The sequence below is a fragment of the Myotis nattereri genome, assembly GCF_964212035.1.
Source record: "Myotis nattereri genome assembly, chromosome: 10".
In the NCBI taxonomy this organism is placed as follows: Eukaryota; Metazoa; Chordata; class Mammalia; order Chiroptera; family Vespertilionidae; genus Myotis; species Myotis nattereri.
The window spans coordinates 49,051,199-49,066,094 of NC_138085.1; the positions used below are offsets into that span (position 1 = coordinate 49,051,199).

The 14,896-nt window shown below is 36.0% G+C and overlaps 1 protein-coding gene across 3 annotated transcripts in view; it reads left to right on the forward strand.

Annotated features, from left to right (window-relative positions):
* USP34 (ubiquitin specific peptidase 34) overlaps positions 1–14,896 on the forward strand; it is a 241,144-nt gene that overhangs the window by 131,697 nt on the left and 94,551 nt on the right. For all 3 annotated transcript variants that reach the window (XM_081100602.1, XM_081100603.1, XM_081100604.1), the window contains 5 exons: positions 1,420–1,545; positions 5,768–5,890; positions 6,023–6,106; positions 6,585–6,671; positions 12,607–12,807. In XM_081100602.1, coding sequence (XP_080956728.1) covers positions 1,420–1,545; positions 5,768–5,890; positions 6,023–6,106; positions 6,585–6,671; positions 12,607–12,807 — 621 coding nt within the window. The remainder of the gene's footprint in view (positions 1–1,419; positions 1,546–5,767; positions 5,891–6,022; positions 6,107–6,584; positions 6,672–12,606; positions 12,808–14,896) is intronic.

Sequence of the window (14,896 nt, forward strand, 5' to 3'; positions counted from 1 at the left end):
AGCTATGGAGAGATCTGCAGATTCCTCTTCTTTGTTTGGGGTTTGGAGGTACCCAGATGAGGCCCAGCTGTGAAGCAATGCAAGCTGCTGTGGGGCCTTGGGCCTTCTTTTGGAAGTTCTGGGTCTCTCTGACTCAGCTGCAGTTTGTTAGGTAATTTTAGATCTCACAGGGTCAGGCCATTCATATGCAAAAGCCTCTGAGCACAGCTTGGGTGGGGCGGGGTCTCCGGGAGTCCTGGGTCTCAGTGTCCTGCAGAAATCACTGCAAGCAACTCTGAGAGAAAGCCGACCTCGAGTTCTGCCCGCTGCCAGACAGTTCAGTTTCTCCTTGTATGAGTGTGGGTTCCCCAAGACTCACCCGGAACTGGAGTTCAGAGCAGTCGGGAGCTTGTGCCTCCCTCCTGATTGAAAAAGACAACCGCATCCTCAGTTGCCAGCCCTTTCCACGTGCGCCTCCGTATCTCTGCACTTTGGTTCCGCACCTCCTCTGAGCCTCAGTGTGCTTTTCTTTTCCCTTCTAGTTGTAGAATTTCCACTCAGCCAGCCTTCCTGTGGTTCTGGATGATGTCCGTTTTGCCTTTTAGTTGTGTTTTTGAAATGGTTGTGCGAGGCAGCAATTTCAGGTGTTTACCTATGCCGCCGTCTTGGTTTTCGACTATGTATTATATTTTAAAAAATGAATGACAACAGCAGTGGGAGAATAATAATACACAAATTCATACTCTGTGGAAAATCCAAAACTATAAATGAGCTTTTGCTGCTTATTTAACCCTTGAGGTTCTGCTATAATTAAAAAGAAAAAATCAGGAAACTTGCCCATTCATTTCTTGCATATTTCCTGAAACATACTTAAATATTATTTCAACACCTTATAGAGTCAAATTTAACAAATGATAGTGGAGAAAAATAGATTGTTAAAAATTTTTCCTTTCCTCTTAATCTCTGCTTGTCTGAGAATAAAATATAGGTATGGATAGGCAAAATAAGAGGAACAGGTGTACTCTTTTCCCAAACGTAAGGTTAAGGACTTAATCCACCAAGTCTTCATAGTACTTAGAATAGTAACCTGCAAAGGGGACGTAGTTGATAGTCCTATTGAAATTTACTTGTATGTCTTTATAAAACAGACATTTTCACTGTGATTTGGAAAGTTTCCTAAGAAAAAGGGCTAGAATTAAAGGTCACTTTTCTTCCCAGAAAAGTGTTCAATAACAAGTTGAAAGACTGTAACTTTGACATAATTTATTGATAAATGTATTTATGTACATAGTTTATTTCTCACTGTTATAGTAAGATTATAAAATATTATCAAACATGACCATTAGGGATTTTATGCAAAAAAATTGAACTTAAGTTTAAGGATTTTTTTGGTTTTTTTTACTGATCCACCTTGATAAGCAGTTGTTCTTATTTATGTAGAGCTTAAGATGTGAAGAACTTCATCTTCATGCAGAAAACCTCTCTAGGCGTGTATGGGAACTACTGATGCTTCTTCCTACATGTCCTAATATGTTAATGGCATTCCAGAATATCTCAGATGAACAGGTAAGCCCACAGAATCTCTCTTCTTATTTTATTTTATTGATTTTTAGAGAGAAAGAGAGAAGCATCCATTTGTTATTCCACTCGTTTATGCATTCATTGGTTGATTCTTATATGTTTGCCCTGACTGTGGATTTAACCCTCAACCTTGGCATATCAGGATGATGGTCTAACCAACTGAGATATCCAGCCAAGGCCTACAGAAGCTCTTTCTTCTGGAGGATGGTACCAGTTTACATTCCTACTGGCAGTGTTTGAGTTTGCATTTTGACCTGTATCTTCAGTAAAAAGTGCCAGTTCATTTTAACATTTAGTGAAAAGGTAGGGTAAATATAAGGCAAGGATGTTTACTAAAATTATCTTTAGAAAAAAACATGGATTTGCCTTTAATTAGTGTTTTTTCATATTACTAAATATTCTGAATATTGCTTAGTTTTCAACAATAAAAATGTCTAGAGAACATATAGTATGATTGAATGACATGTATCAGTGCTTGTCAACTTGTATGATGCTCATACAAGTGAACTGATAGAATTAGGTAAAATAATGTAGCTAGGAAATCTAATAATATGTTTGTTGATTTCCCATAGGAGCATGACCTCACATATATTATTAGATATCTCCCTATAAAGATATCTGTTAAAATGAGAGATTATTTTTTAGTGGTTACTTTCTGGAGATACCAATGGAACACTTATAGGATGAATGGAAAAAGTAATCTAATGTTACCCTAATCGTTATCTTAGATTTGGGATGTTTTCATGTGATTTCAGAAAATCCTATATCTGGAATGATTTAGAAATGAAGACGATGGCCTTGGAAAATGGTGGTTCATGATGCAGAGTAACTCTGATAATAATAATATTGTCAAAGACGCACACTAAGTGTGAATAACAGTTTCATAAGTTGAGAGTAGAAAACAATATTTTCAAATGTATGTATTTGCGTATGACTTTTAAATGGGTCAGTGTAACTTACAAATATTAAGCATAGACTTTACTACTTCTATATTAAAAGTACACGAATTCAACTAGGCTGCTATGTTTTTTATTAGTCAAATGATAAATTGATTCAGCTGTTGTGATTGTTAACAAGATACAATTTTTTCCTATTCTGCTATTTGTATATTAATTTTATTTAACGAATTTAGTAATTGATATTTTATTTTTTTTTGTTTAAACCATATTGTTGAGAGTATTACAGATGACCCTTCCTTTTTCCCACCATTACCCCCCTCCCCCTAGTGTTCAGCTCCCTCTCCCCCTGCATTCACTACCCTATTGTATGTATTTATAGGTAATGCATATATGCATATAAATTCTCTGGTTAATCTCTTTCAAGCCTCCCTCTCCCATTCTCTCTGAGATTCTTTAGACTGTTCCAGGTTTCTATGCCCTTGGTTCTATTTTATTAATTAGTTTATTTTTTCATTAGATTCCTTGTTCATTTCTTTTAATTTTTAGATTCTTTTGTTGCTAAATATGCATTTATTGCTATTTTATTCTTATTTTTGACATTTTATTTTTTCTTCTTAAAGAAGACAACCTTTAACATTTCATGTAATATTGATTTGGTCGTGATGAACTCTTTTCGCTTTTCCTTATCTGGGAAGCTCTATCTGACCTTCAATTCTAAATGATAGCTTTGCTGGGTAATCTTGGTTGTAGGTCCTTGCTTTTCATCACTTTGAATATTTCTTGACTCTTTCTTCTGGCCTGTTGAGAAATCAGTTGACAGTCATGTGTGCACTTCCTTGTAGGTAACTAACTGCTTTTCTCTTGCTGCTTTTAAGATTCTCTCTTTGTCTTTAACCTTTGGCATTTTAATTATGATGTGTCTTGGTGTGGGCCTCTTTGGTTTTCCTCTTGTTTGGGACTCTGTGTTTCCTAGACTTGGATATCTATTTCTTTCACCAGGTAGGGTAAGTTTTCTGTCATTATTTTTAAAATAGGTTTTTGATCTCTTGCTTCCTCTCTTCTCCTTCTGATACCCCCATGATGTGAATGTTGGTATGTTTGAAGTTGTTCCAGAGTCTCCTTACACTATTTTCACATTTTTGGATTCTTTTTCCTTTTTGCGTTCTGATTGGGTATTCTTTGCTTCCTTAATATTTCAAAATCTTGATTTGATTCTAGGTATCCTCTACTGTTGAGCCCATATAAATTATTCTTTATTTCAGTTTGTGTATCCTTCATTTCTTACTGGTTCTTTTTTATGTTGTTGATGTTTTCACTAAGTTCCTTGAAATTCTCACTAAATTTCTTGAAGTTTTCATTAAGTTCCTTGAGTATCTTTATAACCATTGCTTTGAACTCTGTATCTGGTAATTTTCTTCCTTCCATTTCATTTAATTCTTTTCCTAGAGACTTCTCCTTTTCTTTCATTTGTGACATGTTTCTTTGTCGCTGCAATTTTGGCCGACTCCCTGTGTTTATTTCTCTGAATTTGGTAGATCTGCTATGTCTCCCAGACTTGGTGTAGAGTCACTTTATGTAGTAGGTGTCCTGTAGGGCCCAGTCGCTCAGCCTTCCCAGTCACCTAATCTGGGTGCTTCAGGTGCATCCCTTTGTGAGCTCTGTGCACTGTCCTATTATGGTTGAGCCTTGATTTACATTGGCCTCAATGAGAGGGATTGACCCCCAGGCCAATTGGTTGTGAGGATCATCTGTGACTACAGCATAAGAGCTGCTGTTTGGGAGCAGGACTTGTTTCAGTGGGGCTTTGGTGCTCACTGAGTCCATCCCTTAAGTGTGTTACTGGTGGAGGTAGTAGGATTATAATCAGGTGTGGTCGAAGTTGACCACCCGGTGCACTGGTTCTGAGGCCTCCTGAGAGGTGCAAAGTCAACCTCTGCCTGTGCCCTGCCTGGGGCCACCCAACCTTAGTTACAAAGCAATCTGCAGATGGCTCCTACTTGTGTTGAGCTTGGATGTGCTCAGGAGAGGCCAAGATGTGAACGAGGGCAGTCTGCTGCTATTGCTGGCCCTGGGGCCACTTATTGAGAGGTACAGGGCGCACTGATGCCAGGTGCTGCTTGTTTGAGAGATTTTAGGAAATTCCAAAGCATGAGGCAAGAGAGGCCAGTTGTATGGAAAAGCCACTGAAAATGTCTTGGATGAGCCTGCCAGGAGGGAGGGGTGGGGTCTGAGGGAATCACTGGTTGGGGTGAAAAGTGTAAGCCAGTTTGATGGAGATTCAGATATGGCAGTAGTCTTTCAGCTCTGTTGCAGGAAGGGCTCAGCAAAGGAACAATGGCCTCTGCCACCACTTCTGTCTGGGAGAAAGCTGTCCAACCAGCTCTTACCTCAATTCCAGGCAAGTTAGTTCCTCCCCTAATGTCCCAGGTTCCTTTCAAACTGCTGCGCTGGAGCTCAGAGGGAGCGATTCCCAGAAAGTCCATGTGCAAGGCCCTTTAAGAGGAGGAACTGCTGGTTTTTACAGTCAAAAGTTGTGGGGACTTCTCTTCCTGGCACTGAAACCCTGGGCCGGGGTCCTGGTGTGGGCAGGGATTCCTTGCTCCTCAGGGAAACCTCCACAGCCATGATATCCCTCCTGATTTTATTTATTTATTTATTTATTTATTTTTTATTTTTTTTAAAATATATTTTATTGATTTTTTACAGAGAGGAAGGGAGAGAGATAGAGAAGAGAGCTAGAAACATCGATGAGAGAGAAACATCGATCAGCTGCCTCCTGCACACCTCCTACTGGGGATGTGCCTGCAACCAAGGTACATGCCCTTGACCGGAATCGAACCTGGGACCCTTGAATCCGCAGGCCGATGCTCTATCCACTGAGCCAAACCGGTTTCGGCCCTCCTGATTTTAAACCACCACACTTGGGTGTGAGACCAGCCAGTTCCCACATCTCTGCCCCTCCTACCAGTCTCAATGTACCTTTTCTGTAGTTCCCTATTTGTAGGACTTCTGTTCAGCCAGATTTCAATTGGTTCTGAATGGTGGTGGTTCTGTATTTTAGTTGAAATTTTTGATGTGGTTGTGGGAGGCAGTGAGTACCATTTTTACCTATGTCACCCTCTTCCTTCCTCAGTAATTGATGTTTTAAGCATAACATTAGTACCAATTATATGATTGGTCTTCACATGTTTGAATGTATTTCAATGTATATGTAATATTAGAGTTTTTATATAGTGTCAATTTCTTTAATTTAGGGAGGTTCCCTTAATAAGTTGGCATGAGAAACTTATGTTTTTCTTTTATTTAAGAGTAATGATGGACTTAATTGGAAAGAACTTCTCAAAATTAAGAGTGCTCACAAGCTATTATATGCCCTGGAAATTATTGAAGCACTGGGAAAACCTAATAGAAGAATAAGGAGAGAGTCAACGGTAATTGTATTTCTATTGTTATCATTACATATTTGTATTCACTCTGGAGCAAAATTCCAGAGCATGTTATCTTTTGATTCCAGAATAATTTTTTCTCTTGCCATTCTCTCTCATTCTTATTTTTTTCCACAGGGAAGTTACAGTGATCTTTATCCAGATTCTGATGATTCAAGTGAGGATCAAGTGGAAAATAGTAAAAATTCATGGAGTTGCAAGGTTGGATCATGTGTTTTACAGTATGATGAAAATAATTTATTTCTAATTTTCCAAAAGTAGATACCATAATTATTTATTGGTTTTCAACTTATTTACTATTAAAATAAAGGGTAGTTTAAAAATACAGATTACTCCAATTCACTATAAGCTAATATGTATTAATATCTTGGAGCTCCTAATTATAGCACTTACATATTTCCTTCATTGCAATACTCTGTTAGTACATCCCACTGTTTGGGATTAAGTGGTTAATGGAATATAAAGATATGTTGTAGATTTTTGCAAGTCTTTTAAAAATTCTTGAAAGTAGGCTGTATGTTACTTGTATAAAAATTATTTTGATTATTTAAGTCAAAGAGAAATTTTTTAACTGCAAGTTAGGTAATATTTTACTTAAATATACACATACCTCAAAGCAGGTCTTCATTACATTATGTAGCTGCTTTTCTCTTACCATTATGCTCATAATTGCTTACAGTTTGTTGCTGCTGGAGGGCTTCAACAGTTATTAGAAATTTTTAATTCTGGAATTCTGGAGCCTAAAGAGCAGGAATCCTGGACTGTGGTAAGTGAAAATTCACTGTTAGCTAGTTACAATAGTTATTCCAGTTTAAGCATTTCCATTTCCCTTTAGCAAGTATAACTTGAGCTACATCAACTGTCGCACAGGAGAGTATGGAGTATAGTAGAAATTACTGTTTCTTAAATAGGGTTTGATAAAGAAATTACGCAGTAAGAGTAATCCATGTCAACTTCGTTTAAAAAATCTTAAGTGTTAAAATTAATGACTCTTGAACTATGTCTAATGAATATTTTTCCTTTAGGTTTATACATTATATATTAACTAGAGGCCCAGTGCATGGATTCGTGCACATTGAAAAGAAATTAATTAGAAGGTGACCGGCAGGGCCGGACACACCCTGGAGCCAACCTCCCGCAGTTCCTCCCTCGCTGGTCGCACCTGGGGCAGTGCTGGGGCTCGAAGGGTGTTTGCGGAGTGAGCGGGTCCCTCTGGCAGTTGGGGTCCCTTGGCCTGGCCTGCAGGGATCGGCCCAAAACCGGCAGTCCGACACCCCCCGAAGGATATAGTAGTGCGCAAAGCGGCAGCCAGCCAGAAAGGAGCCCTGGCGGGCACCGCTCCTGCTCATCCCGGCCCTGCTGCGCCTGCCACCTCCACCACTCAGTAGTGCACTGCCATGGAGGTGGGAGAGGTTCACTCTGCTGCAGCTGCTCTTGCCAGCATCTGGCATCTGTCAGTCAGTTGACCGGTGCTCCCGCTGTGGGAATGCACTGACCACAGGGGGCAGCTCCTGCATTTAGCATCTTCCCTCTGGTGGTCAGTGCATGTCATAGTGACCGGTCAAATGGTCATTCAGCCATTCAGCCAGTTAGGCTTGTATATAGATATTCATATAGTTAAACTTTGAATGCTTTTTTAAAAAAACTTGGTGTATGTATTTAATTTTTTGAAGAGACTCTTCTTCAGTTTTTAAAACAAATGGAAAGGATGCTCTGTTTCCTGACCTCCAACAAAGCAGAGTAGCATTATGAAACATTTCGTTCAAGTAATTTCTTAGTACTTGTTTTTTAGAATTATTTTAGAATTTAGGAGACAGGTGTTTTTTATATGTCAAATGCTACTATAAAAGATTAATGAAAGAAAGTACATTTAGAAAACATTGCTATGTTTAAAAAAAATATATATTTTTATTGATTTCAGAGAGGAAGGGAAAAAGAGAGGTAGAAACATCAATGATGAGAGAGAATCATTGATCGGCTGCCTCCTGAACTCCCCCTACTGGGGATTGAGCCTGCAACCCAGGCATGTGCCCTTGACTGGAATCGAACCCAGGAACCTTCAGTCCACAGGCTGACACTCTATCCACTGAGCCAAACCAGCTAGGGTGGAAAACATTGCTTTCTTACCACTGGTTTCAATACTTGGAAATGAAAAACAATACATTTTTATTTTACATATTTTACTACAGATATTTTATGAAAATAGATACCTTACTATAATAAATATTGATGTCTGTGTCTTATAATTTAAATATTTGTTTTGTTTTATTGTTTCTCATGTCTTTCTTGCCCCATTAAGCTCTTAGTGTTATAAGGTGTTTTTTAGTTCTTTGGCAAAGTGGGAGTATTTAACTAAAATCTTTAATGAGTAGTTATGTGCCATTTGTAGAAATTTTGTTTATAAAATATTCTAAGTTTAGTATTGAATGGTATTGCAGGGAATAAGTTTAGTATTGAATGGTATTGCAGGGAATCATGCCAAAGGTTTTCTTTGTTTACTTTGATAGTTTGGGTACTGTTATGAAATATTACTGATAAGAAAAATTTGCTGCCATATACTGGTAGGCCTAGCAATGTCAGAGATGCCAAGCATGCCTGAGAGACAGATTGCTTTAAGTCAGCTGATACATCCCCTATTTATAATGCATCTCTGTTAATATATTATAGTTCAGAATCATTTTTGTTTCTTAATCACATTTTTTTTACTTTATAATGAATTTAGCTGAAGTACACTTTTAAAGTTAAATTTATTTGAGGTATAATTCACATACAATAAAATTATTTTAAAATGTGTAAATCAGTGGTTTTTCATATATTCACAAAATTGTGCAACTATTACCATTGTCTAATTCCAGAACAATTTCATCATCCTCCAAAAGAAATCCCAGACTCATTAGAAATCACTCATTTTTTCTTATGTTTGAGCCCTAGACAACCACTAATCTAATCGACTTGCTATCTCTACAGATTTGCCTATTGTAGACATTTCATATAAATTTTTCTATATATACTAGAGGTCCAATGCACGAAATTCATGCAAGGGTAGGCCCTTGCTGCCTCGGCCCTCACAGCCACACGGCTTCATCCGGACGGTCATTCTGCTGTTTGGCCATTCGGTCAGTTTGCATATTATGCTTTTATCATTATAGAGATGGTCCTTTGTGACTGGTTTCTTTCACTTAGCATATGATTTTCAAGGTTCATCCTTGAAAGTAATGTTTTATCCAAAGCCATGAAGATTGATGACTGTTTGCTTTTAAGTACTTTACAGTTTTAGCTTTTAAATTTTGGTCTTTGATCCACTTTCAGTTTTATGTGTCTTACGAAGTTGAATATATTTTATATGCAGTAAATAATGTGCTCATTTATAAATTATTGTTTAAGTTTTCAAAAATGTGTATACTTGTGTAATCCTCCAACACAATTGAGATATAGAATATTTCTACTACCTCAGAAGTTCCATCCTTCCCTTTTATAATCAGTTTCTCCCAGCCAACCACTGACTTGCTTTCTGTTGCTATAGGTTATATTTGTATTTTATAGAATTTAATGTAAATGGAATAATAATGGTAAATGCTCTTCTGTATCTGGCTTCTTTCACTAAACATGTATATGGAGATTGATAAATGTTGCATGTATTTTTAGTTTGGTTTTTATTACTGAGTAGAGAACCATTGTATATGTATACTACTACTTAGAGTATGCAGTCACCTATTAATGGACATTTGAGTTTCCAATTTGGGGCTATTACGAATAAAGCTGATATAAACATTCATATGCAAGTCTTATGGGGTACATATGTTTTTGTTTCTCTTGGGTAAATGCCAAGTAAAAAAATAGCTGAGAAGTATGGTAAGTGTAAGATTACTTTATAAGAAGCTGCCAAACTGTTTCCAAAGGAGTTTGTACCATGCATTTGTTACACATTCTCACCAATAGTTGGTATAGTTAGTCTTTTTAATTTCAGCCATTCTAGTGAGTATGTAGTATTATTTTGTGTCTTTGTTGTCTTACTCAAGAAATCATTGCCAAATTCAATGTCCTGAAGCTTTTGTCCTATATTTTCTTCCAAGAGTTTTATATTTTAGGTCCTTGATTCATTTTGAATTAATTCTTGTATATGTGTTAGGTAATGGTTCAACCTTAATCTTTTTCATATGGACATCCAGATTTCCCAGCATTTCTTGAAAAGGCTGTCCTTTCCACATTAAATGGTCTCAGAAGTAATTTTATTTTAATATTCTATAATTTGTTTTTCATTTACATTGACATTTTCCATCTGCATTTTTGTCCTTTTTATTGAATTTATTGGGGTGACACTGGTTAACAAAAGTATACAGATTTCAGTTGCACAATTCTACAACACATCATCTATACACTGTATTGTGTGTGCACCACCGCAAGTCAAGTCCTCCATCCATCACTATTTACCCTCTAAACCAGTGGTTCTCAACCTTTTGGCCCTTTAAATGTTCCTCATGTTGTGACCCAACCATAAAATTATTTTCGTTGCTACTTCATAACTGTAATGTTGCTACTGTTATGAATTGTAATGTAAATATCTGTAATGTAAACATCTGATATCTGTTGAATTGTAATGTAAATATTCACAGGATGGTCTTAGGCGACCCCTGTGAAAGGGGTAGTTTGACCGCCAAAGGGGTCACGACCCACAGGTTGAGAACTGCTGCTCTAAACCCTCCTCCACCCCACCCCTAGCAGTCACCACTCTGTTGTTCATATCCTTGAGTTTTTCCTCTCTTTTTCTTTTTTCTTTTTGCTCAATCCATCCACCTCCTTCACCCAGTGTCCCCCTGCTCCTCCCCAGGTATCAGCCTATGCTCTATCTATGAGTCTGTATCAGTTTTGCTTGTATTCATTGGATTCCATATATAAGTGAAATCATGTTACTTGTCTTTTTCAATGTGTAGAGCATTATTCAGATTTTTTATTTTTTTGTGAATGAGTTTTGTGTTTCTAAAAATTTGTCCATTTTGTGTAAGTTATCCAATTTTTTGTTATTAAGTAAAATAAGAGTTACTTGAACACAAGCACTTTGCTACTGAGCCAGCTCTACTTAGTGATTAATGGTTGAGTAGTGTATGCAGTATGGACACACTGGACAAAGGGATGATTCATATCCGGGCGGGACAGAACAGCACGGCAGGAGATTTCATCACACTATTCAGAACAGCACAAAATCTAAAACTTATGAGTTGTTCATTTCTGGAATTTTCCATTTAATGTTTTCAGACTGTTGTTGACCATGGGCAATTGGAACCTCTGAAAATTAAACTGTGACTAAGGGAGGGACTACTGTAGTAGGAATATTTTCACTCAGTCTGTGGCTTACATATATAAATAAACATTTATGTTTTTTTAAGCAAAGTTTTAAATGTAACAGTTTTTGTATCCTGTATAAGAAATCCCTTTTTTAAGATCACAAAGATTTTCTCCTGATTTTTGTTTGTTTATTTGTTTTCTGTAAGTTTTACAGTTATCTTTCAGATTTAGGACTGTGATCATTTTGAGCTAACTTTTATATAAGTGGAGTGAGGATGAAGTTTTGTTTTATTTGATTTTTTTTATGGCTATCCAATTTTTCTAGCACCATTTGTTGAAAAGACTATTCTTTCCTCACTGAAATTTCTTTGTACCTTTCTGAAAACCAGTTACGTATATGGGGTTGCTATGTTTCAAGTATATTGGTATATTGTATAGACATACCACTTGGCACTGGTGTTAGGAAAATGGGAAGAAGAGGACTATTAAGGCGAAAGCTCTGAAACTCTCATCTTGAACATAAATGATAATTCTTATTAATTCATTTTAAGGAAGTGTTTTACTTTAAAAAATTTTAAGTAGATCTTTAAGTCAGAAATATTACACTAAAAAATGTTTTACCAAAATATTTTTATTTTAAATATACATATAGAAATGTAACATTTTCAGTTGAATTATATTCTAGAGCTATTGAGAATTGCTATGGCCCCAATATATTAAAGTATATGCAACTTGTTGGAGAAACAACTTGTTAGTTGTTTAACTGTTTTAAAAATCATAGTACATTTTGAGCAGTGTACAGTGGAACCTTGGTGCTCGAACTTAATTCATGCCGGAAGGCTTTTCAAGAAGTGATTTGTTAAAAAACTGAATCATATTTTCCCATTAGAAAGAATGGAAATTGAATTAATCCATTCCAGATCCCCAAAGAATTCCCTGTTTAACTTTTCTTATATACAGTACATGTATAATGTACTGTTTAATCTATAAATAAACACGTATTTTCTTAAATTTATCGAGCTATCCCCTACTAGCCTGAACGGGATCACTTTCAGCACTCCTTCCAGGGGTGTCTTTCAGGTCAGGATCAGCATCTTTGTTCAAATATCACTGCTTCCGAAATGCTGTACTGTATTTTTATTAAAAACCCCGTATCTCCCTATTACATACATTTATATGATGTTTTCATGGTAGAAATGTGTGTCATTTCCATTTTATTACATGCACCCTCTTAGTGTTTTGATACTTTTTCTTCAGTTTCATAAGATTGGGTTGATATATGCTGAGGAAAATTTTATAGCACATGGATTAACTACTTCGTATAATTATTTTTATTTTCTAGCCTTTCATTTTAAGTTATATAGTAGCCATATTAAGTTAATTAAAATAGGGAAATGACATTTTTTTCTTATCCACAGTGGCAGCTAGACTGTCTTGCTTGCTTGCTGAAGTTAATATGCCAGTTTGCAGTAGATCCGTCTGATTTGGACTTAGCTTATCATGATGTCTTTGCCTGGTCTGGTATAGCAGAAAGCCATAGGAAAAGAACTTGGCCTGGCAAATCAAGAAAGGCTGCTGGTGATCATGCCAAAGGTCTTCATATACCAAGATTAACAGAGGTAAAGTTCAGAAGTTATTAAATTGTAGTAATGAATTGTATTTATGTTTTAAGAGAGCTTGTGTGTTTTTTGTTTTGACAAAATGATGTAAAACACTAATGCATAAGAAATGCTATTCTACAATACCACAGTGTGACTTACCATTTGAAGTGATGCCTTCATTTTAATGCAGAAGTAATTATGATGCTTAGTTCATCATCCAAAATGCAAGAATAAATTATATGGCATTTTAATGTTATCTAACTGTAGGATTGAGTTTATTATTTGGATTCAGCAATATATATATATATATATATATATATATATATATATATATATATATAGAGAGAGAGAGAGAGAGAGAGAGAGAGAGAGAGAGAGAGAGAGAGAGAGAGAAAGAGAGAATATGAATGTATTAGGGTCCATTCAGGAAAGCAAACCACATTAGATATTTCAACAGAGGAAATTTAAAATAGAGAATTGGTTTTATATGTATGTGTTGGAAGACTGAACATACAAAAGAGAAATGTTGAGGTAATCTAGACAAGTAGCCATTTACTGCTCAGGGTTTTCAGAACATATGGGAGGAATAGGTTGGGGTTTTCAGAAATAAGCTTATAGAATAAAAATACTGTTGAACTGGGGTTTAGGCCTCTCAAGAAAGGGGTTTTGCTACTGCTTCTAAAACCAACTGCCTTTTCTGGGTGAAATACTTTGGAGCAGTGCCAAGAAAAAAGAGGAAATCCACAAGGAAATAATTTATAGTGTGTCAGATTGACAGAACCTAATAGGAAGTCAGCTGGCAAGGAGAAATTTGATTTGTTATGTACCAGCCCTAGGATTGCAGAGCAAGTATATATAATGGATAGAGCTGAAGAAAATGACACAATAACCAGCAGTAAAATTAGAATTATTTTTGTTCACGTGATTATATATTTGTATTTCCAATGTCTTCACCAGTGGTCTTGGAAGTGGGGAAGAGATGATGATGAGTTTTTAGTGAAATCTCTTTTTCATTTTGTAATCTTTTGTGACTAGTGCCTCACTTCATACCTGCTCAAGAAAAAACAGAGTAATGAATTGGTTACTGATAGAAAACTATTGTGGTGGTTATAGGTTGGAAACTGATGGTATAAATGGAAACATAAAGCATATTTCCCTGGAATTTGGAGAGATTAAAAGGGGAAAATGATCAATGTTAGTATTCCAGGGTTAAATGGGAAAAATGGTCTATGCTAGTATTTCCAGGTTATAATGTAAAAAGCACTGATTGAATGTGCTTTTTCCCATCAACTCACTAAATAACTTAAAAGCTTTTGACACTTAGTGATTTCCTCTTGAGATATTAATAATATATAAATATAGGTACACATATAGAATTTTAAAAATAATTGGCTTGCTTTTTATTTTTTTATCTTTAATTGTTGACACTATTATAGATGTACCCCTTATTCCCACTTTGGCCACTTCCACACAGCCCCCAAGAATTGGCTTATTTTTTAAAAAATATATGAAAGTACATTCTTAGTGAAAATAGTTCTGAATATACAAGTGAACTCTTCAGTCATAGATGACAACCATAAATAGCATTATTTATTTTTTTTCTGTGCACATGCCAGGGTTAAGTTTTTGTAGTTTACAAAAGGTACATACATTATGTATTTTACCGTTTATTCATCATAATAATTAGAGCTTAGTATGTAAATCTAAGCTGTTTGGGAACAAAATTCTTGTTACACTAATTCTGGAGACAGAGCCATCCAATTTTGATACACTATAGATAGTACGAAATTCTTTGTATTTGTTTAATAGTCTTTACAAAGGTTGAAATTCCAAATTGAACTTTTATATTCCTACCTAAACATAATTTTTCTTGAAGCTTTCCTGATTTTGCCAGGGACAGGTTTTGCACATTTGACATATATATACTTGTGTTACAGCGCTCTCTATGTTATCTGCTGCACTTGTCTAACATCTCCAGGATGGGAACAGTGTCTTATAAAATAAGTGCCCAAATTTTAGGGTGTTTTTTATGAACTCCCATACTGCTTATCTAGATTTGCATATTATTATCAACATTTTGCCAATTTTATCACATAATCATGAGTGT